Genomic DNA, 24,531 nt, shown 5'->3' on the forward strand with positions numbered 1-24,531 from the left:
CAGCGCCCCAGTGATGCTGGCACAGGGGGTGGGTGGATCCCAAAGGCACCCACGGACACGCTCCCACCCCAACGGCCAGGCTGTGACCAAGGGGTGCTCATTAGCTGGTGTGTAACGAGCACCCAGGAAGGAGAGCAGGAGATTTCACTTCTCTCACTTTAAAGGAACCGTTCTCTGCAGCAGGGCAATGCCCAAGGGGAAGAAAACGGATCTGAACTGAGCCCTGCGCTGCCAGAGGAGCAGGAGATGCCTTCCCACATTAACGAAAGGATCCCAGTCTTTTTCTTCTGTGTGACAGCACTATTCAATTTTAAATTTTCTTATTTTAGGTAGTCCTTAGGGTAAAACCAGAAAAGCAAAACCAGGGCTCAACCCACAGCGTTACGGCGTGAAACGGCTTCATCGACAGCCTCGGCTGCACGACGAGACTCTTTGAGGTCTAGGCTTTCTTCCTCCAATAAATTCTGATTTATGGATCTGGGATGAACATCTCAGAAATGAAAACTCCTGTCTCTAACAGAGTTTAAGTAGAAACAGGCTGCATGGCTCCAGCCTTCAGCTCCAGCCTAACCACCCAGGCTGGTTTGGGGGGGTCAGGACATCCCTACCTGCCCCAGGACTCCCCTGCGCTTGCTTCAAGCCCCACAGCAAGAATATCCCAGTTTTCCAGGGGTTTGACAACATCTGCCCTCGCAGAGGGTTATCACACAGCCCTGGCCACGCAGAGAGCAAAGCTGTGCCCATCATCATCCTCATCATCGACAAGGCTTGAGCTCACTGTGATCGGTGGGGACGGGGCGGCGCGGATCCTCAACATTTAGAAGATCCACAGGACCCCTCTCCCGGGTGCTGCTCGGTTCAGCAGAGACCTGGAGCTGGGGGAGGGCAGCAAATGCCTCTCAAAAATCAATTTTGAAAAAAGGGATCTGAACCACCGCTGGTGTTTATGACGGGAAGGAGCTGGGTTCTTTATTTCTCCTTTGAATCCAGAGCAAATCGATCTCTCTCAGCCCGGGGTGGGAAGATGGGGATGACTCAGCTGGCAGAACGGCGCTAAGCTCTCCTTCCTCCACTGCGGCGCAGGAATTCAGCTGGGAAGCACACACATACATGAGAAAAAAAAAAAAAAAAATCCATTTCTTAAATTTTCCCCTAGTATTTCAATAAAGGATTATTTTAAACAGGCTTTATCTGCCTTTCCATGGAAAAGCCCTTGGCACTAAGCTTCCCAGACAACTCCTGTTTCCAGCTGAAGGTATTTCTGGTCCCTACACGAGGCCCCGATGGCTACAACACGCAGAGATGTGGTGCTGGGGCTGGTCCTGCTCTCCCCAAACACCGATCCCAGAACCAAACAAGTAAAACACTGACACAGTGCATAAAGTGATGGATGTCTTACAGGACTCTCACACCCGGCAGCAATGCACCTTCCCGGGCATGGCCAATACCCCCGAGCCCGGCACGGCTGTGACTCTGGGCAGGCTGAGGTCTCCTCTGAAGACAATAAAATATTAAGAGTTAAGTGTGTTGGCCACCTCACCATGCTCTGGGAAAGCTGCCGAGGTCTACCTGGAAAGGGATGTGCAACTTCAAAAAAGAAAAAAAATGTTCTACAAATTGCATCTTGTTGGGAGACCGAGGAACGGTCCCCATGTGCACATTGGGGAGAGACTCCCGAGCAGAAAGAGCCTAACAAATATTTTACTGATTATTTCTAAATCTAAGCATTTCTTGCAGATGCTGTAAACTCCCGCTGCCCGCTTGCAGGGAAAGCGCCACGGCCGGAGCCCCTCGTACAGAGGGGGGCCACCCATTGGCAGTAAGATAAATAAATAAGCACCATTTTAATTATACGTAATTGGGAATTCAGTGCTATTTCATACTGACTTTAAGGCAGTTCGCACCATCTGCTGCCACAGATACATCTCAGGGCTTTGAAGAGAATCAATCCCAGCTTTGCTTCCCCTCTCCAGATGCCCTTGAGGCCCGGGTTATCGTCGAGCAGCACGTGCCACCGAGAGCATCACCCGCTCGGCTCGCACCCGGGAGGGCAAAACTGGGGCCCAGGGCGAGCATTCTGCTGTTATGGAGAGACACACAGATGGCAATGAATATGCTCGAGCTTTAGGACTTGCAGATAACACAGCTTAAAAAATAGAGAGACTTAGTTTAAGCTTACCACAAATACAGATGAGAAACCACCGAGTCTCTAAAAAAAAAAAAAAAAAAAAAATAAAAGACCTTTTCCTGCAGAGCTCCCAGGAAGCTGAGTGCCAAACCCCGCTGCCGCCTCTGTCCCCGCAGTGGCCGCGGTGGCTTCGCAGGCAGCAGCGGGTCCTGCCCTGCTGCCATCAGTCCCCGCCAGCCCTGGGGCCGGGGCTGCTCGGGGAGGCACGTTCCCGTCACACCTCCCTCGCAGGCAGCTGCCGGGCCTGGCTCCTGCTCTGGCTGCTGGGGCTGTTCCAGCCCCACCAACCCTCCTGCTTCCACACCCTCCTAGAAAATAAGGGAGAAAAAGCCCAGTTTGAGATCGCTGCTCTTACGCCGCAGTTATTCTGCATCCAACGCCGGGTGAAGTAACTCCCCGTGCAGCCTCCAGCGGGGCGGCCAGCACCGCTTCCCCGGGTCCTGCTGGAGCCAGGAACGGGCAATTCCTGTGCCGAGCAGCAAGCCAAGGCAAAAACCACCACGAGCCCAACAATAAGCCACCCAACCAGGCTGAATGCTCTTTGCCCCCTGTATCGGGATGAAATAAAGCCCTCGTTTACAGCCACCCACCGAGAGGGACGTTACGTGATGGACAGGATAGCTAAGCAGCTAACCCATTACACGGGCTCAGCTGGAAAGCAAAAGCCATTTCAGTCCAGCGGTGCCGACGTGAAAGGCAGAAAGATGCTCTCTGACTGGAGTTATTTATCCAGCACCTCTCCCGTGCAGAGCAGGATCCCGGCGCATGGACCTGCCCCAGCTTGAGCGAGGTCTCCCAACCCAGCCCCACATCTCCCACTAAACACATTTTGAACCGGGTCCCCCCTGGGCATCGCTGAATGGCTTTGGGATGCGGCAGAAGCATCAGGCAGATTGGAGGCAGGGAAGGCAGGGCAGCTGCTCCAAAGCTATTCTCTCTTTCAAGGAAACAGGCAGATGAAAGGGGGAGGGAATGCTCTGCAGTTAGGGCTCCCTCCCCGGGAATGGCACCAGCAGGAGCTCCCTCTCTTTAGATGCTGAAAAATTCAAATGAAATAGAGCCATTACAAAAGTCCAGACACCAACAAAGCTTCAATCGCAGCCTCTGTCTTATTAGGCAGCAGGGACTCGGCGCGAGGCGGGAGCACAGCCCTCATTACCTCTGCCTCTCGCAGAGCTTCCTCCTTCAAATATGTAAAAATCCTCCCGTAACCATGCAGCATCCAACCCCGGGCACCAGCTCTCCAGCTGGCCTGGCCCGGGGGGCCCCAGCACTGCTCCCAGTTTGAACCCACAGTCACCCCAGTGCTGGAAGCGATGGACCAGATCCCAGTGCTTCTGGGTCTCCCAGTGCCCCTGGGTCATGGATGATGGCAGAACTGGGATGGAGGTGACCTTTGGAAAAGCCCCAATATTTCCTCCCTGCATCAGACACCCTCCGTGGCTCGGCAGCACGCGGGCAGGAGCCGTCCTCCTGCATCCCACGGGATTGGGGCAGAGCTCCTTGGGTGCCACATCCCGGCACAGGGACCCCGGGAAGTGCCCATCTCCACTGGCTATTTGCCATTTCGCAGGGCAGCGCGTCCCTCCTGCCCAACCGTCCTCTCAGGAGCCTCACGTACTGAAAAAAACATCAAAAATATCGACACTGCTGAAGTCACCGAGATGGCACCGCAGCCCGACGCGCAGGAGGGGACGGCTGCTCCCTGCTGTGCGTAACCCAGCCAACAGCAAAGGCTGCTTCGAAATATTATCCCAGCGCTTCAGGTGAGCAAGACTCAGCACGTCTCAGCACCTTTGTCCAAGGAGCAGCTCGGTCCTGCAGCACCCCCCCAGCACCGTGCTGCTTTAAAGAGCAACTAGAGCATAAACCCACCAGCCCCACTGATTTAAAGAGCAATTACAGTGTAAACGGGGCTTTTATCTGAACAATCAATACTCGCATCTGGGAAAGCTTCCTGGTGGGGGGGGGGGAAGGAAATAAAACATTGATTTTTAGTGAAAAGGCATATTCCATCATCCTGTGCCATATACCACGCAGAGAAGGATAAAAGAGAGGCCTGGACATGAACAACTGTCTCAGGACACAGCGCACTGAAATGAAAACGTGTTGAAATTGAAATCAGATGGGAAAGAAATTGCCAGCACAAATCACAGCAGAACCAGTGATTAGGGAAAACGAACCCACTGCCTTCAGAAGGAAAAAAGGTTCCCAACCCTTTGCTCCTGAGGAGGAGGAGCTCTGTCCCCAGCAGCTTCCCTGATTTAAACTGGAGCTGAACTGGTTTGCAAGAGCAAAACCCACCAGGCGCAGCCTCCTCTGGCAGCGGCAGCGCAGGAGACCTCATCAAGACCTCCCAGCCCCAAAGCACAAACAAGATCAAAGTCTCAATGGATTTATCCTTTTGGGGAGCAGGCTCAGCTCCACAAAGGCATTTGAGCACCCGAACGCCACCAGTCCCAAGCAGGACATGAGGTGCCAGCCCAGCAATTTCTTGGCATCTCTCAGCAGGTCAGGAACCCTCTGTGCAGCTTTGCAAAGACAGAAAGCCCCGCACAAGTGCTTTATGCTTTTAGGCAATAAAAATACGGTTCATGGTGTTCGCCCGTGCCCCTCTTCACGCCCACAGAATAGCTGTGGCTTTGCCAAGGAGGTTTGCGCTTGCTCGGAGCTGACTCGAAGCAGAAGCAGAGCCAGGGTGCTCCCAGCACGCCCCAACAATTAAAAATCCCAAAGCAGCACGGGCTTTTGCCTAAACAGATCCCTTGGTGGCCACATTGCAGAGAACAGGTCACCTGGAAGCATGTCCAGAAGCACACACAAATTATTATATATATAGAGAGAGATATATAGGCACACATAGAGAGAGACACATACGAAAATCTGACTCCACAATGCGGCCAAACTGCTCTGCAAGGCTGCTGGGGGGCTGGGGACCACTCAGCGCCCTCCCTAACCCCATTCTGGGATTGCAAACCCCATCACATGCACCTTTACACTCCTGAAGCCACGGTCAATCCCCGATGACACAGCTGGGCTATGGCTTTTTATACACTTCGTTATCCTTAAAACATTTGTTGAGTTTGTATGTGGGGAAAAGCCCTTTTCTTTTCTTTTTTTTTTTTGATGCAGTTTATTCCCTTTTCCTCAAAGTAATGATGATGGCCTTTGTACACTTCATGGTACATGCCCTGGCATCACTCCTCAGCTAATACTGTTGCTGTAAAGCAGAGTGACTGCTAGAGATCCTGATTTTCATTTCACTCCTCCAAAGCATCCTTAGGGTGACTAAAAATTATTCCCATCCCCATTCAACTAAGGAACCATAGCTGGAAAATAAATGAATTACTGTGCTTATTGAATGAAACCAAAACAACATCCACTCCAGAGGCAATGATACCGATTGTTAGTTCAGTTTAATAAACCTTGAAATTTGAGGGATTCCTGCATGCAGCTGCAGTGGCGTGGTGTTCCTCCCAAGCTTTACTCGTGCCAATCCCCTCCCAGCTTGGAACTGGTCTGAGACAGGATTTCAGCCCTCCAGCCAGCTCCCGAGCCCCAGGACAAACACTCCGGGAAGACGCGGATTTGATGCAACACAGGGCTCTGGAGACCTTCCTCAGGGGATGTTTTAACGCCCTATTACCTTGCTAAGACAGGAGAGTTATTACTAGAGGACTAATTACAGCACCGGTGCGTATCCCTGCACACGCTGGGCTGACCCCTGCAGCATCGCCAGCCCCTGAGCATGGCCCAGAAGCCATCCGAGCTGCCAGCATCAACAGGCTGAGGATGGAAATGAGTTTGAGTTACCTATTTTATACAGCTGCTGAATTGAAAAGACGTAACAGATTGTCGGGTGTAGCCAGGAAATTAAAGCTCCTTGATAATATTGCACGGAGTTAATGAGGCTCAATTTGGGAAATGACTCCTCTGATTAATGGCCATAAGCACCACAGAAAGCCTCTCTGCAGCTTCCATGCTTGCCGACAGAGCTGATTTCGGAGCGTGGGTCCTACCCAGCGTGTCGCTCAACAGACTTTAATAAGCTTCATAGATTAACAAATCACCCTGAACTAAAAGGAGCTCGGAGCTGAGCAGCAAGCGCAGGTAGCACGATGGTACCCGCATCCCCGGCCCCCACGGGCTGAGGTGGGGTCCCCAGGAGCTGCCCCCCTTGCACCCCCACACTCAGCAGCCACCAAGACACGTCAGATGAGGAACCCTGCTGCGTCTCCAGATTCACCCGGCCCTCTTTGCTTGCTAACTTCATTTTTATAAGTAAAAAAACACAGCTAGACCCTACAGCAAACAGCAGAGCAGGAAAAACATGTCCTTGTGCTGTTAGATCTGTGCCTGTGTTGACTTAGGCAGGGAAAGAGGCTTACGGGAAAAGCCACCTCGAAGAGAAAAGCCCTTCCAGCTCTCGGGCAGCGTCTGTCCCCTCTGCGCAGCGTGAGGCGTCGCAGCACAGTGCGATAACTGGGGCGGGGGGGGGGCACACCCCAATCCCCCAGCCGGGCCACCAGCACTCCTGCACACTGAATCCTGAGCAAGGTAACGTCGTGTAAGCCTCTTCCACCTGCACCATCTCCCTTGGAAAGCTGAAATGCCACCCGCAGGCCCCACTCAGGGGTGAAAGGGAGATGATGGAAATAAGGCTGTAGCTGTTCAGCTCTTAGAGTTGCTCTTAGAGGCCTGTAGCTCGGCTAAGCCCTTCTGGTCATGTTTCATTTAGGAGGACACTGGGTGAAGCCTGGGAGAGGAGGATGCGTTAACAAGAAGCCATGAAAGACACCACTTGCAAAGAACAGCAGGAAGCAGTAGGAGATGCCAAGAGCACATGTCACAGGCGCAGATGTCATCTGCGGAGAGGGACGGTTGTTTCCTCTCGGCACAGCGCTTCTCCCTGTCCAAGCAGTTGTGAAAGCAGTAAGTGTGGAGACAGCTCATGCCTCTACGGGCAGATAGAGCAGCTGTCTGAGCTTGCCAGCAGCGCTCCCGCTCCTTCCAGCACCGTTCAACTGAGAACGAAGCAAAGGACAAAGCTACCAAATGTTATCCCAGGCGTATCCTGCGGAGCCGCTCCTCAAGTGCCCCCAACCTCTGACAGCCTTCCAACTCAAAACTCCTCTCTGAAGGGTCTGACAGCCTTCCAACTCCCACTCAAGACTTCCCCTCCTCCTCAGAGGGCAGCTGAACCTACAGAGCTACCGCTAACTCAAGCGTATCTTGAGGAATTCCACCCAAGGAAACTGGAATTCATTTTGCCGGCGCTGCCGCAGCCTGGTTCTCCTCCTCCTCCTCCTCCCTATTAGTAATAACATAAGCACCACGATGTGTGAAAACAGGCTCTGCTCCCCCGGCAAGGTGGAAATGAGCAACAGCAAACAGATGGGACACACAACACAAAGATCCCCATCTCGAGAGCCTGCGGAGATGGAGAAGAGCAGCCCTGACACCACGCGGGTCGCCCAGAGCCAGGGCTCTCTCCTGGAAGGTCACAGGTTGACATTTCCTTCGGGATCAGGCTGTTTGGAGTTGGAAATCCAAATGACTTTCACCCGGAGCAACCAGCTGAACCGGGTGGTTTATTTACTTCAGACTTTGGTTAGTGTAGGAGTGCAGAACTGGGTCCACCGCAAATACAGCCAAGATATTTTTACGTGTATCTTGAAAAACAGAACAAAAGACAACGCTCATGCCAAGTGACGCTGCCAACCAAGCGCAAAGGAGAACAAACCACCAGGTTGCATTTAGCCCTGAGAACTCAAAATTCCTAACCCAAAGAGTACAGCTACCACCAGAGTAACGGGACAACAGACCCACGTGTGAATAAGGCATTTCATCAGTTTATGAGGGATTATGTGCTCCGTTTTTTTTCATTTTTTTGAAGCTCTGTGTATATAAATTCACATTTAGCCATGACTATAAAAACCAACCGCAGAACCCAGCCTGACAAGGATGGTCAATAACCATTTGAAAGGGGCATTAGGATGTTTTTAAATCAATACAGGCATTGCCAGAGGCATTCATCATCGAGGTTGGCTATTAAAACTCATAATGATTTGATGCCTTTCGAAAGGAGCAGTTTGGACCAAGCACAGTATGAACGTGTCAACATTATTACAAATACAGTTGGAATCATCTAAAATGGGTGAATGTCCCATTTTGCAGAAGTAGCTTTCCGTTACATAAGTTGCAATGACTTAATGAACCTTTCAGATGCACACGCGAGGCTCCAGGACAATATTACCCCAATGAATCACAATGGGTTTCAAGGCTGGAGAAGCTTTACACATCATCCCTCCTCCACAGCCTCTGCTTCTGCTCAGGGAAGGAGGGAACAAGGAGAAAGTGTATAGGGTAAGCATCAGCAAACCGTTCATGCTCTTATGATGGGGACTGGCCATTTTTCCCCTTGGCACCAGGGCACAGCCTCAGATCAGGGCAGCCTGAAAAGCTGGGACAAGGCTGGACTTTCCGAGACCAGCTGGCACACCAGCGATAACTGGGAAAAAAGTGAATTTTCTGGCTGCAAGGACACAATCAGAGGCAAAGCACATCCATACGTTGCCTGAAGCATCAGTACCGGTCCCACAATTCAGCTCATGCCCTGATCCCTAAGGGGCTTTGCCTCCTCTTTCATCTCCCCAGCTCCTTTCCTCCCTTTCATCACAAGTTTACTCCATCGTTTCAAGACTTGAACAGCCTGGGCACCAATGAAAGAGATGCTGCGTGAGCATCTGCTTCCTCTCCTGTGCAGCCCACTCCCCACTCCAGCAGCTCTGGCACACGACAACTTCCTCTGAAGGGGAAAAATAAAGCAAAAATTGGAAAAAAAAAAAATGACAGCCTCAGGAAAAAGGTAAAAAATTAGAATGGCTGCTGCTGAAATAGGCACAGGAGGTCTTGGGGCAGCACAGCAGGATGGACCCACCCCAGCCCACCCGCCTCTCCTGCTCCGGGGCTTCCCCGGCCAAAACACCACCTAAGCCTCTGCAATGTTGCAGCTGGTTTGATGCAGCAGCTCAGTTTTAAGTTAAAAACCCACAAATTCTATGTAATGAGGTTTCTCTATGATGCTCCCAAACCCCATGGCTCATTTAAGCAACGAGTTTAATGAAATTTCATTCCTTAAGTACACTATTTCAAACACCAGTATCTTTCTCCAATTACTAAAGCCATCTGGATTTATTTATTGAACACCTATGCAGGAATGCCACAGTACCATTCCCTAAATCACGCCCTATCAGAAGTCAATCAAGTCATTAAAACAAACCGCGATTCCCCTTAATAATATTAGTGTGTTAACAGCGTTGGCAGCACGATGCCAGAAGCACATCCCATCCCCTTGGCACGGATGTCCATGCGTCTGGGATGGACAATGAGGGAGCAGAGATGCTGCTGGTTAGCCAGGCACTTCAGTAGAGATTTATCTGCAGCCTGGGTCAGCTGCCAGCTCAGAGACTCCTACTCTTAACTCCCCAGGCCACTGCCGATGCTCCCAGCTGAGCGCCAAAATGATATTTGGTCTTTTACTGTAAGCCACGTTGCTGCAAGCTCCTCTGCCCCAGCGCTCCTAGGAAGCATCTCCTTGGACACAGAAGATCTTCCACCTGCAATGGGTAAGCGAGGATGTTGAAGCAAGAGTGGAGGAGGCTGCTGGGGAACATCGTTGCCTTCCCACTCCGCTCCGTAATCTGATTTGGAGCGACGTGAATCATTCGGCACCGGGACGTGATAAAGAATCAACATGCCTCGCTGTTAAATATACAGTTTAGAGGAGCATGAGTCACAGCTCAGGTTTCAAGGTGCGATGCTGTATGTAAATCCTTTCTGAGAACTACCCAAGAACACCGCGCACGTAGCTACGATTTAAGGGGTCAAACCTGGCTTTCCAGTCCCGCAGCCTGCGGTGACCCTGCTGAAACTATTTCCCCGGGTTTTAATGTCTACAGACTCAAGCAAGCTGAGCTGCCCCGAGCCCTGGGGCTGCAGCGGGAGGTTTAGGGGCCGGGGCAGCCCGTAGCCGCTGTGGCAGGGAGGCCACAGCCCGCTGGGTCCCTCCATGGCGCCGGAGGGGGCTTCGCCTGCACCCAGAGGACTGAACAAACCCTCCTCAGCTTTATCCCAGCTCCGAGGGAGGCAGAGAAACACCGATTCCACCCCTTGCCTACCCAGATATATTACAGACAAGGCTGGGTTCTTTTTCTGTTTGTAGTAATTAAAGCCTAGTGATTATCCCACTCATCAAATACCAAGTCTAGACACAGGCTTTTCACTGAAATTCATACCAACTCCTCCCATACTTCACTCCACCTGGAGACGTGCGCCTCACTCCACGCGTTCACGAGGCAGCCAGCTGTTAGCAGCTCCCCCAAAAAACCTCGTTTCGATTCAGCATCGATGCCCGTGACTGCAGGGCAGCAGCGGGCCGGAGAGGAGCTGGAGGACGAGGGGAGCAGAGGAGAGGTGTGGAGGGAGAGAGGGGGCTCCCAACTCCACCTGGGTGGTACCGCGCTCCCTCACTCCCTACAGACAGCTCGCAGGTGATGGGAAACCTGCAATTGATTTGGAGGGATTTGGGATGATGGGGAGGAACAGAGGCACCCAACCACACCACTGACTGGGGGAAAAAGTGGAATGAGAACTTTTTTCTCCCAACAGAATAGATAAAGGATAGGTCTAACTATTGCATTTCCTCCATCTCCCTTCCTACAGGTCTAAAACAAACCTTCCCCCTCAGCTCAGTGCAGCTACAAGGATCCCACCACCCGAGCTCGACCGCACCGTGGCTTCTGCTCCCGACCTGCCATGCAGCCACGTTAAATCCACGTTTACATCACTAACAGCAAAGACCTCAGACACGCAGGGCCCTGGAGAGCTTCAGGCTTACACGTTCTCCAGCCCTCTCCCTCCCAGCTCCCCTGCTCCTCACCACCAGCCCCAGGCAGTAAAGACAACTGCAAAACAAGGCAGCAATGTGCTTTGGGATTTTTCTTTGTTTTCACAGCTTTAGCAATTTTAAAACATGTAAATATGAAGGAAGGGTCAATGATTCAACAGTGATTAAGTCTGAAATATTCCACTTAGTACCAATTGGACTTTGAAAATACTCATCATGTTCCCAGAGCGTTCCCCAGAGTGCAGCCAAGCAGCACCCAGAGCTGGAGAAAGCTGCTTTCTTGGAAGGATTGAGGTATCTTGTGAAAATACCAAGTTCATTTCAGTAAGCAAAAAAAGAAAAGAAAAAAAAAAAGCAAGAGACAATAAAAGAATTAATGTATTGTAGATTCTTAATACCATCTCCCCAGACAGAGGAAAAACAACGAAGTCTAATGGAAATTTTCTATTCTCAAAACCATTTGCACTGTTATTGTTTGCAACTAAGAAGATGAAAACATAACACCCCAGCAGCTTAAGGTTCTGAAAATTGCAGGGCTGCCTACTTTTTTTTTTTTTTTCCCCCCTTGAAGAATAAAATTAAACTGCACCTGGGATGCAAAGTTTCCACCTTACAAAAATATTGAAAGCCTTGCAACAGCCCTTATAGCCTGCAGGGTTAGAGCAATCTTCAAGCTTGCACGAGAAGACATCCAGGACACAAAGCCCGTTGAGCCTAGCACAAAACCTCCTGCCGTCCCTTTGGAAAAATCCAAGGGGGTATTTCAAGTACTGAAAAATCTTACGGATTTGAAACATTTTCTGAAACATGCAATTAAGCAATGCTGTTAAATAACGGAGCCTGATGTAAGAGGCTAGCACTATTCTTTGCAAAAAGAAGGATCGTTTCTTCAACTCAGCCTGCTCCCAATTGTACTCAAGATGTTGTAAACCGCTGTTGCAGTTTCTCTCCGACCAAGAAAAAGCAGAGGAGAAATAAGATTATTCCACTAAATTACATTTTCTTTGTCTAGTGAAAAGCTGCTGTTAAGTAGAGGAACAGAAAATTGTGTTGACTCGGAGGAGGTATCCCCACGCAGCTGGGTGTAAGGGTGGCCACCACCCGTCCCATACACACACCCTGGACCCAGGGAAGCCCAGTGAGGTTCCACCACCTTGACTAAGAAGTTCCATCTTTAAAATCTATTTAAGGAGGAAATAGCTGCCAACAAGACATTTTATTCCTCGCTTCGGCAGCTGCAATTCTATTAATCTCCAAAATAAGAAGTGACAGCATGAATGCCAGTCCTAGGCTATAATTAGGGAGGGCCACCGAGGGTCAGTGGCACGAGGCACCTTCAACGTGGCATAACTCGGCAAGGGCAGGGTTAGAGCTCGCTGTGCCCACATTGAAAATAAACTTATCTCAAGCTAAGCTGAAGATTTCATTTCCCCGGTGAATGAGATATCTAATTATCAATAATTCATAGGCACAGACAGACGTGCAAGTGGTTTTGAGAACTGAAGTAGAAACAGAAGTAATGATTCTTGGAATAAGAACCAGCGGAGAGACAGATCCAGAGCGGGAAGAGCAGGTGCACTTTGCATGCACATGTCAAAACCAATCTAATTTCAATCACATACGTGACAGCCTAGGTGCCAGTCTAACAGGGGTATTTTCCCCGTACACTCTGCGGTGGGTATATGACAGGATGCTTGCCTGGATGGAGCCCAGCTCTACCTATCCGGATGGACAACTCGCTCTCGTAGTCCAGGTGATGGGCAGGTTCGTGCTCGTATTTTTCTTTCACCGGTCGTTGGTCACAGCTCAAGGCAAACGCTGCGTGGGGAGGCCCGCTGAAACCCTGCAAGGCAAGAGAGAAAGGGCAGGTTTTTCCCACATCTCCCCATCAGCCTTCTCCCAGCCCCATCCTCGGGGACTGCTCCAGCGTCTGTGCGGTTGGGAAGCTGATCAGGGCGCGTGGCACAACAGCTTCTCACAGCTGCGTGGAGACGTGTCTTTTAGGATCCCCTCTCTCTACAGACCACCTAGTTGTTAAGATTTAAATGTGTATTTCCAGCAGAAACATCAAGAAAAGGGTGAGGAGGAGCTGTGGGCCAAGAAGTACGGGGCTAAAGAGGGAAAGCCAACATTCACATGCACGAACAGCAAAAAATGCAATTCCATAAACACAAAGAAATGCAATGGCACAAACACAACTCTGTCCAAAGCCAAGCTGGAGGGGACCAGGAGACAAGGGGGGACATCCACTGCTGAGCTCCTCTCTGAGGGTCGACCTGCTGGGCTGACCTCTGCAGAAGTTCAGCCTGCAACCGGGCACCGTTTTGTCAACATGGACTGAGCTTCCATGGGAAATAGTTTGTTCAAAACTGAACCCATTTGAGTATCAAAGGAGACTCTACATTCACAACCGCCCTGCGTTAGCTCAGGGGGACTTGTCCAGATGACCCAAGGAAACTTCAGACTCACCTGGAATGTACTCCTACACCATTTCTAACCTCCAAACAGCAGAGAGAACGGCCAAAACCATCATGTCCAGCTACACATAAAGTCTACAGGGAACCCAAACAGATGCCCCACAGCAAGCGGGACCAGGCTGCTCCCATGAGCGATTCCGACCTGGACACAGCTCGCAAAAACCAGCCACGGCTCAAGGATGTGCCCGAGTCTTTACCTGTATCAGCCAAAAACACCCGGCAGACACCGTTTGTGCCTTTTCCCCATGGAGCTGGACACGTGGCAGGAAGGTTGGTGTCTCTGGATGGCTCCAGGCTGCTCAAACCCACCCAGAGACAGCCACAAAACTGAGAGGAAACGTGGGGTGAGAGGCAGAACCGCACAGCCGAGAGAAGGAACGTGTCCCACGGCGGCGGCTGCACGACCTGGTGTAACCAGCTCTGCCTAAAATACGGGGAGGGGGACCCCGAGTCCCCGTCTCCTCGCAGGGCAGGGAACCAGCCCCTGGGAGCACCCGCGAGGGGGGATGTCCAGGCTGCACCTGGCGGGTTTAGCTCTTGGAGTGAGGGCAGCGGAACAAACGAACATACGCTGAACAGCCAGAGACGGTAACGGGAGACTCGATGGGTAAGGTCGCATTAAACAAAAATAAAGGTTAAAGATGAATAACTGAATCATCTATTCTCCCATCATTTGCATAATATAGTCTGACCGGTGCTATTAATACTAATCACATATTTGCTATCTGCTCTCTATTGCAGTTTAATCAGGGTGCTTTCACCTCCGCTAACCCAGCAATTACAAGATGCTCCGACGAGGCGCTCACGTGTAAATCCACCTGGGAGAAGGGAGACCCACAGCACCCCACTGCGCCTGCCCACGCACCAGCTCTGCACCCTAAATCCCGAGCAGTAGCTGGAAGAGCAGGCAGAAATACAAGCGTTTTCCAGCAAAATCTGGATGACGTGACACAGTGAGGAAAGAGGGGAACTTCAGCATCACAACCCAACTTGGGTAAGGCAGGAAGAGACAGAGGGTGGAAACTCACGGGCTCACCCTGCTGCTGGCACTTCTGCTGGCAAAGCCAGGAGAGTCTGGTCCTTCTAAAGCTAAAGGGGTTTCCACCTCTGGAAAGCGAGTAGCATCACTTCCCGGAAAACGCCAACCCAAGGGGAAGCAGGGATGGGAATGTGAAGCTGCAGAGCTAAAGCCTCAACTCTTTAAACACAGAGGAAGGATTTACAAGCGTTGCACGGGGCTCCCCAGCCCCGCTCCAACCGCCGGCTGCCTCCCACTTGCCATTGCTCTCACCTTAGGCTGGGAGAACACCAGATTTCCGGGAGCCCAAGGCTCTCCTTCCACACAGCTCCTGCTGGCGTTTTGTTAAACGGGCTAAAACGCTGTAAGAGGCTTTATCACCACTGAATTTGTGGCTTTCCCCCAGCTTCTCAATGGGGTCTTGTCAGCACAGGCAGGGCAGCGAGCCCAGGGCACGGCTTGAGCCCACAGGACCCTGCGGGTTACAGGAACCCAACCAAGAGGAAAAGAAATTACTTGCACGAGCACGAGCAGGCGGGTTACGTTCAGCCTGTGCCCTCTCTTGCCACCACTAAGCCGCAGATGCAAACAAGCAAGGTCCTCACAAGGTCAAGACCATTTGCCTCAAGGTCTGCAGTCCTGATGAGAAGCCTCCCACGGCTGTTTTCTGTGCCACTGATCTCAGCACATCAAATGTTTATGGATGTGGTACCCGCAAATCTGCTTGCGCCGAAACGGAGGCAAACTTGCAGATACTTCAGATGTTTATTGTAAGGTCAAGGCACCTCCCTTGGCAGGCACAAATACGCAACGCTGGCAATTTGAAAAAATATTAGTGACCTTCAGTAAAGCACATGATTTATCCCAACTGCGATTGCTCTGAGTCATTTCAGTCCGGGCCCTGCATGAGTCCCTTAATTGGAATGTGTCAGTGGGTTAAAAAATCATTAGAAAGAGAAGAAAGTCAACCCACGTTAATTAGTTCATGCCAGTAATTAGCGTTAACTGAAATAACCACAGGGGCTGATTATTTCAAAAAGCGAGATGCAATGAGAGATTTGGGCAGGAAGGTCTTGGAGGAAAACTATTCTGGGATGCGGGCGTCCCCACCGCACTCGTCTCTGCTCACGGAGTCACAACAGAAAGGTCGTTCGATTGTCACAGCCCCACGTGTAAAAGCGGACAAGAAAAAATTGGGTAACTTTGCAGAGAGTAACGAACCCCACTCCACTCAGCACCTGCCTAAACAGGCAGATCCTGCTTTTGTTACCCAAAAACTGCAGCAACTTCCAATTAATCTGGATGGAAACGTGTCCCTCCTGCGAGCGTTGGGCATCGATGATATTGCCCAGGTACTGCGGGGCCAAGGGGTGAGACAGGGAGGAGCTGGCAGTGACCTGCTGTGAGGTGAAGAAAGGATTTTGGATTGTATCCTGCCCAGGCAGCCTCTTGTACAAGTTGCTAATTGAACCGAAGTCAATTTTAAAAAGAAATTAAGAGTGAGTGACGCCTTTGAGAAATAACGTGCTCTTCTCCACCCGACTAGTGAAGGAGGATAAATTGATAAAGAAATAGTGATGACAAAAGCTGATGGTCTGGCTTTGGGTAGATCACTTGGTACCAAACCTGGAGGTGCTGCCTGTCTGGGAAGGTCGGTGACACTGCTCTTCCCAGGCAATATCTTACTGACTTTAACCCAACAAACGCCCTGGAACAGGCTCCACAAAGCCACAGGGAACAAAGACCGTAACGCACGAAGTGACGGCAGAAAGCACCTCAACAGGAAAGAGAAATAGAATAAATTTTACTAACTTATTAAAAAAAAAAATTTAAAATGTTCCTAACTTGTCCAGGAGCTAACACAGAGACAATAAAAGACAATAACAAGCCAGACTTTGATGGTGCCCAGGGGCTCCCATTTCACGCTTATTAAAAGAGATGGTGATAACAGCTCAGAGACCAGAAAGCGATACGGGAAAGAAGAGCGGTAGGGAGCAAGGAGAGGAAGGGGAGATGCTGGACGTCCCCAGCCCATGTCAGCGGCTGCCCTGGCCGTGGGGAGGGACCCGGCGTGTCTCTGCAGCCCCCCGTGAGCTCATGGTGAGCTCTGCGCCTCAGCTGCTCGCTCGGCTTTGCCGCTTCTGCACATCTGCACAGAGCCCGACGCCTCTGGGGACGGAGACAAAGGCGGCGCAGCCACAAAGCAGCCAGCCCCTGGCTTCTCGGGGGCGGATAAACGGATTTATGTTAAAAACATGAAATCGGATTGGAGAGGAAGAGAGCTCCCTTAGAAAGCACTCGGTTCTCAGAGAGCACCCATTTGCATGTAAAACAACAGGCTGGTATTTTGTTATTTGAAACAACGCATCAAGGGCTCGATGCTCCCAAGCGAACCTCCGCCGGCACAGCGCTGGTTACAAATCCCCGTGTGCCAGCAGGTTTGTAGCCCACCGAGAGCAGGAAGCTGCCCTGTGCTCCCCCAGCACCTTCTGGTTTCATCTCTCGAGCCCTGGGCTGGTCACATCGCTCCTGAAGTCCCTGGAGGGGACTCAGGCACCAGCAATCCCTGGAGAAGCCCAGGGTGCAGAAGGCAGGTCCTCCTGCTCACATCCACGCTCCTCCAAAGCCCTCCTTATTTCAAACAGCATTTTTTTTAATAATAAAAATATATATATATATATATATACAAAAAAAGTCAAACCCCACCCAGCCACATCACTTCCCATCCCAGCACCGTGCTGGAGCCAACGCTGAGCTGCGGCTCCTTACAGAGGCTCCGTGTTGCTCTGCAGGACCAGACACCAGCATTCACTCGAAAAGCACAAAAAGCACAAAAAGTTGGGCAGGTGAGGATGTGCCTGGGACGGGGGGTTAAAGGCTGTGGCGAGTTGTGCTGCCAGAAGACTGGATGCCACCAGGCAACCCCAAAGGTGGTCAGCCAGCTCCGCGTTCCCCCAGCGCAGCGTCCTCAAAAGCAACATTCCCCCACCTCTTCTGGGGAGGAAAACAAAAAACAAAAAGCATGATTTTGGTCAACATTGACCCGGCATGAAGGGATGGGTTAAGGGAGGGAGTTAGCAGGCAGGCATTTAAGAGGAATTGTGGCTCCTCTCAAAGCCAGGGATCACTGGCAATCCTCCAGTCGAAATACTAAATCAACAACTCAAGCGCAACCTTAAATACTCCACGCAATAAAAAAAAGCCCTTCTCAACGCTGAAGTGGGCGCAGTCACATTTGTGATTAATAGCAGCTCCGGGACACAAGCAAAGCTCCCCTATTTCTATTCCCACCGTGCCTGGCAGCCCCATGCCCCAGTACAGCCCAGTCCAGCTGCTCAGCATCACAACTGGGTCCCACCAGCAGCACCCGAACCCTTTCGACCAGACTGTGCCCCATAAATTGGGAATAAGCCTGGGGACACCCAGCACACCCCGAACCACCGCTGTGGCTCCAGCTGCCGGAGTAACAGCCCATAACCCCAACCCCACATCAACAAACCCCACGTAATGGAAGATTTAAAGCTGAATCTATTTTCATATGAAAGTTAAAGCGTCTCCAAGTGTTTCAGGTACATCTCGGTTTGCATTTTAATCGGGAGATTGCGAACAGTGGAGCAGCAGCACTGCCAGGGCAGACAGCAAGGCACCCCAACGGCAGTTCTTTCTGGGCTTGCTAACAAGGGCTGGGTCAGCGCTGTCTATCATGCTGCAAAATGGATTTCTTCCATTTTCCCTCTAGATTTCAACGGCCTGAAGTTTTGTAAAACCTAAACCACAGCACGTACAACCAGAGGCCACGCTCAGAACCATCCTCCGAAACCTCAAAGTGCTGCAAAATAGAGCAGCAGGCAAAGACAAACTGAAAAGATGAGCATGTGGGAAGCATCACAAGTGTGCTCGTGATGCTGGGGAAACATCAGCAACTCCTGGGGTCTACAAATCCAACCCCAGCCCTCAACCCAACAACCAGGTCCCAAATGTGTCCTTGTCCCACCGCAACCCCAGTGGCAGCAGAAGCTCTGGAGCCGAGCGCTGCGTTGGGTCGGGATCACTCACCCAGCCAGGGAGGGGGCTGGTTGGGAATAGCTCCTCCAAAACGGTCAGAGCCCCTGTGGAAATGTTAAATGTTAAATTTAGACTGGCTCTGAGGAAGGATTTCTGTGCAGAAGGGGCTGTTGGGCGTTGGAATGGGCTGCCCAGGGCAGGGGGGAGTCCCCGGGATCCCTGGGGGGGTTGAAGAGTCGGGCTGAGCCAGCGCTGAGGGATCTGGGGGAGTTGGGGGGGGTCAGGGGGAGGGTCATGGCTGGGCTGGAGGAGCTTCAGGGGCTTTTCCAACCCAGATGGTTCTGTGAAATCCTCCAGCAGGGGCTTGGCAGCCCCAGGCAGGAGCGGGGGCCCCTGAGCAGAGGCACAGTTCTAGCCTAGGAGCCAAACGATCACCTGGCAGCCCTTAACGTGGAGCATCCTCAGGAAACCCCATTTCCCAAGGAGGATCAGACTCCAAGGGCCTGATCCTGCAACACACCGAGCACCACAGCCCTCCCCAGTGCCTGACCCCCGTGCCAGCCCCACTGACATTTTTCTGGAGCCACAGCAGCAGGGGCAGGGGGAGACCCAGGCGCTCCCCACTTCCCCCCCCACCCCGAGCATCTTCCATCTGGTTCCTCCAGCCCCTCATCCTCCCCCGGCCCCGCACACAGCCCTGCCTGCAGCAGGCAAGGCAGGCAGGAGGCCTGTAGCTATGGTAGCGCTGCCACGGGAATTGGGAAGGAAAGGTTCATCCATAGGCAAAAATTTCAGCGTTTTCACGGCAGATCTGCTCCGGCAGTGTCTCACGAGCAGATCACATCAGGCTGGGGGACCTTTCTCATCCCAACAGTGCAGCTGGCAGCAACACGACACCAGAGCCTTCCCCTAATAACTGCAAACAGGGAAGCTTAAGTGAATATTAAGGAAGGCTGGTATCAGTTTATCTGAAACTAATGTAATATTATTGCAAGTACATTTTATTCACTGTTAATTATCAGCCACTTTGATAACTCATAATTCTTGAAAATTGCAAACAGCAGCTTTAATCGCCGGCCTCTACTGAAGTGCTGTAAGGGCAGGAGGAATAAATCACCTCCCTTCTGTGTCACCAGGAGTGTGGGGACAACTGGGGTGTCCTGTGGGGTGACCCCGGAGCCGCCCCAGCCACGGGGACTCCCCTGGGACCAGCCTGATCCAGCAGCAGCCGAGGGGAGACCCTTGGCAGTGCCAAAACCCGCAGCGCTCTCATGATCTGACAACGCCAAGCACACCCAGAAACACTAAATCTGGCAAACCTAGGGAGAGAGGAAGGCAAGTTTATCAAAACTCACCCCAAACCCTCAAAAAAAACCCCGGCAAGAGCCACGCGAGGGGCTCCGAGGGGAGACGGGCACAGGCCAATCCATCTTTATGGTCAAAGCAGCGTTCACGTTAAAAACAAACCAGAGGGATTTTTCTCATTGGCACATTTGGGGGTTTGGCCTTTCCAGGAGGGAGGAAAAACACAGGAATGTTGCTGGCAGCAGGTCTGGGAAGGCGGCTGCCCCGGCAGCATGGGGCCAGGACAAGTGCTGCCCGGGAGGGGGGAACACGCGGGCAATTCCCAGGCTCCTCGGGAAACCCAGGAGGTTTGTTACAAAACGTGATGTTTTGCAACATGGATGTTTTACATGGCAGAAAGGAAGTGATTTTTGTAACCTTTGCCATTACAAAAACAAAAGCACGGGAATGTTTTCGCTGCTTTTGCCTTGAGACCTAGCGAAAAAAAACCAAACAAAAAACAGACAGCTTGTTAAACAAACAAAACCCACCTCTGCAACAGCGGGAGACGGGTTTCATGTCACCAACCTCCTGTCCACCAAGAAGCCTGGAGAAACCTCAAAACACCACCAGTAAATTTATTTTTCAAAGAACTGGTTGCTTCAGGAAGAGTTTTGGAGCACACATAGTGCTGCCCACCAAAACCAGTCAGGATGCATACACAGTCCCGGTTGTGCCTGTTACAGCCAAGCTCACAAATATCCTAAGGGATATTTTATATGCAGCCAAGCTCAAAATATCCTAAGGGATATTGTCCCAAGGGATATTTTCCCAAGGGCTGCCCCATATATCACCACCACCCCGACGCCTGCGGCTTGCTCAGCGGGACGCGGCAGAGAGGTTTGTGGCATCGAGTCAGCACTACAATATGAGATTTTAATTGTTAGCAATAAACCTTTAAGCCTCAGATGGGATTAACAAGAGCTTTTTCTCCACATGCTTATTAAAGTCTAATGGAGACCAGCTTTGCCTTTTTTCTCTCTCCCTGCCCCCTTCCCACCTTGTATACTTGTAGCATGGCAACATGTATTTTTACAGTCCTTTATCATGCAAGGCTTTTTGCAAGGGTAAGAGAAAAAGCAAACAAAACTTCAATTAACAGCTCATTTTTACACAATATGCTCCTCAGTAATGATTTGCTATCAGTGCAAATTGAATTAATGGGAAAAGGGGAACAAAGCCCCGGCGGCTGCTGCAGGGGGGTGGGATGTGGGGAGCCCTGGGAGGGGAACGGGAGGGCTCCTCGGAGGGCTGGCGGGATGTAGCAGGGCCCAGCTAGAGATCCATCACCCCTCAAATGAAGAGCCACACCATGCCAGCGCTACCTAATTACGTTACATTAAAACACAACTTCCTTTAGACCTGCAATTAGCGACGCGGACGCGCACGAGTCCCCGGCAGACGGATGGAGCAGCAGCACTGCTGGGGCACAGCCCCTTCTCCCCCCAGCCCCCCGAGCACCAGCTCATTCCCAACGACATAGTTTCTGCTCTTTTTCTCCCCTCCGCATCTTGCACATCCCATAATTACCAAAATAGCACCAAAGCCCAAGAGAGACGCTGACTCCCCTGGTTGTCTGCAGGAGCCACGGCAGAGCCAGAGGAGCCTCAAACCCCTTCCTGAAGCGCAGCACAATAAATCCACAGAGAGGCCCTTCATTCTCTGCAGCTAGTGCAATTAATTTGTGAATTCATCACAGAAGAGAGGCGTAATAAGGGACAAGGCACTTCCTGATTACCGCCACCAAGAAGCTAACCATCCTCCCTTCCTTTGGAAGCTCAGGACTGTCCCACGGGGCACGGCTGAACTCCGAGCTGGGGAACGGGCTGGTTCCTGCCCCCCCCCCGTCACCCCCACAGGCAAGGCTCATCCTAAGCTTTCACAGGTAAATCATCTGGGCGCTGGACTCCAACCAGACAACCTAAAGACCAGAAATCAAGCGCTGAAGTCGGCCCTCGTAGCATTTATTTTTATGTGCAGTAAGTACCTCACCTATAAAGTCTTGACAGGCCTTAAAAAAACACATTGGAAATGTGAGCAACCAGCAAGATGCTTTCTCAAGCCCGCAGGTAGCCCGAAACACAAAGAGGAGGCTCATGCAGTCGGTTTTTCAATCTGCATTAGCTCTGAAGCCTACTGACAACAGATTAAAGTCACATCACTTTCACCACCTCATTGACAATTAGAGCATGATGAGGGGAGACAGGCAAACACACCAGGAAGATTTTCACACCCTGACGCACCCCTGCGGGGGGGTGACACAGTCACACTACCCCACTGCCACGTGCCCCGAGCATCAAGTGGGTACAAAAAACACGCCCAGGGTCCCAACACTGGCAGAGGAGCCCCGGCCACGCTGAGCAGAAAGGAACAAACATGCCGTTTTTTCCCCCCAATTCTCCAGCAGGTCGTCAACCCATTAATAAGGCGCAAGGTTCCCCCGGATGGAAAGCAAGTGTCTGTTTTATACCACATTTTCCCCGAGGGGTGGCCACCAAGCATCCCAAGGCAGCCACTGACCCATCCGCTGCAACCACCGCCATGGGGAGGGGCCCGTCCTCCCCAGGGACACGCACCCAGGAGAGACACCAAACTGACTCCTTACAGCTCGTCTTCAAAGCAGACAGGAATGGCAAGTCAGTCTGGGTGAGTCAGAGTTTACCCTGAGAGCAAGCTGGCATTGTGCTGCAGTTATAGATCTGTGCGTATATATTTTCTGTGATCTACATGAAAACAGCTTTCCTCTCCCTGACATTCACCACCCAACCAATTGCAACCTCGCTCGCTGCTTCTCTGTCATTTTAATGGCAGGTTCACTTTTCACAGTGGAGGCATTAATTTGGGGTTATGCTATGAGCGAATTCAACGGCAGATTTTAAGATCAAAGAACAGCCAAGGAACCAGCCGTAGCGCTCGGCGTGCCCGCGGATAAACGGGGCCTCGTTGAGGTGTTTGGAGTAAGAGCTGGGATGCTACAGGAGCGGCTCTTTGCCATCCACTGGCACAGGAAAGGCAGGCAGAGGATTCCCAACTCCTTCCCCGAGCCTGCCTGGATGCGGGCAGGGTGCAGAGAAGCGCTGCAGCACGGAAGGGAGCTTGAAGTTCCTTGAGCATCACTCTTGGAGCCCAGGAGGCTCCCACCAACAGAGCCCATCCCACCTGAAATTGGGGTGCAACCTCAGGGCACTCAGAGCGTCCCCATCCCCTCCGGTCCACGCTCAGCTGTGGGCAGTGGGTCAGCACCCCCACCCTGCTCTCCCCCCTGGGAGCTTGCTGCCTGCTTTCTGCTTATTCCAGGACGAAAACTTAACATTACAACAAGAGCGCTCAAATTCCATCAGCAAAAACATCCAGGATCCAGCAGACCCCCCCAAGAGCGATGCATCCCTCCCCGCAGTGCCAGCCAGACTCTGGAGATCTGGTATTCCAGCGTGCTCTTCCTTTTGGAAAATTTATCCTCTTTTACAATTCTGAGCCAGGCCCCAAACAGTAATTGAAATTCAATCAGCAAAGGCTGAGCCACGGAGGAGAGAAAAGCCCCACACTGCATTACCAGCCTTATCAGTCGGTAATACCCGCTCGAGGTGAGCGGGGGAAAGCGGCTTTATCGCGGGCACCGGAGAAGGGAACGGGGGAAACGCACAACCAGCGCAGGAGCTCACAGAATGAAGAATTAAGCCAGGTTTTCTCAGTCTCTGCTGTTTTACACAGTGATTTTTTTTTCACCTCCTCGCTTCCCATGCGACCCCGCTGTCAGCCCGCGGAGCCACGCTGCTGCAAGCGCCGTCAAACTGCTCCTGATTTTGTCAAACTGCTCCCGGTTGCCTCAAACTGCTCCCCGATTTCTCTGCTGGCAGGGCAGTTAATAACTGTCCGGTAAATCTAATGAGGGTGGAAGGGGAATTTAACCCTGCCTTGGATTCAAAGCATCTCTGCTCTTTAGCTTTAGGGCTTCAAATGTAATGGGTTTTGGTTTTTTTTTTTTTTTCTCTAAATGTTTAATGCATAATAAGACAGAGAATTATAATTAAGAGCAGCTGACAAATTGCACTCTGGAAGTTAATAACTCTTTACCTCCATTAATAAAACAAAATGCTTTTCTGAAAATTAGTATAATTACAACTTTGTGCTTTTTTTTGCAAATAATTTCACTCTATCTAGCAACAACTGGATTGCAGTGACTAAAACCACTGCACGTGGGCAGGGAAGGGGTGGGAGGCAGCAGGCTTTCCACAGATCATACGGGCAAACAGATTTTAAAGAAACCTTTAGGGCTTTCTGGGTGCCAGCCTTGAGAAATGGCACTAACAAGAGACTTTCAGAGGATCCCATGGGTGGGCTTTGTGGTCAGCACCAGGGATCACATTTGAAATCCCACCCTTGTCACCTACCTGCAGTCCCAAGCATCAGGCCCACATGGATCCATCCCCTTCCACAGATGGCCCTGGGGAAGAGTTGGGTTGCGTTTCTTTTATAAATTAATAAAACTCATGCAAAGATACTCTCGATTTATTTAGAGCTACAAGGGAAAGGACAAAAGGCTTTGCTACGTTCCCTGACGAGGCTCCCAAAAAAAGGTTTCCCTTCCTCA

At 51.4% G+C, this 24,531-nt stretch overlaps 1 protein-coding gene across 3 annotated transcripts in view; it reads right to left on the reverse strand.

Moving 5' to 3' along the window:
• Positions 1-24,531, reverse strand: part of SLC39A11 (solute carrier family 39 member 11) — a 434,680-nt gene that overhangs the window by 393,950 nt on the left and 16,199 nt on the right. For all 3 annotated transcript variants that reach the window (XR_012634741.1, XM_074921803.1, XM_074921804.1), the window contains exon 5: positions 12,795-12,939. Coding sequence is in view for 2 of the 3 variants with exons in the window: in XM_074921803.1 (XP_074777904.1) it covers positions 12,795-12,939 (145 nt within the window). In the remaining variant the exon portion in view is untranslated. The remainder of the gene's footprint in view (positions 1-12,794; positions 12,940-24,531) is intronic.

Source organism: Athene noctua, chromosome 18, assembly GCF_965140245.1.
Source record: "Athene noctua chromosome 18, bAthNoc1.hap1.1, whole genome shotgun sequence".
Lineage (NCBI taxonomy): Eukaryota > Metazoa > Chordata > Aves > Strigiformes > Strigidae > Athene > Athene noctua.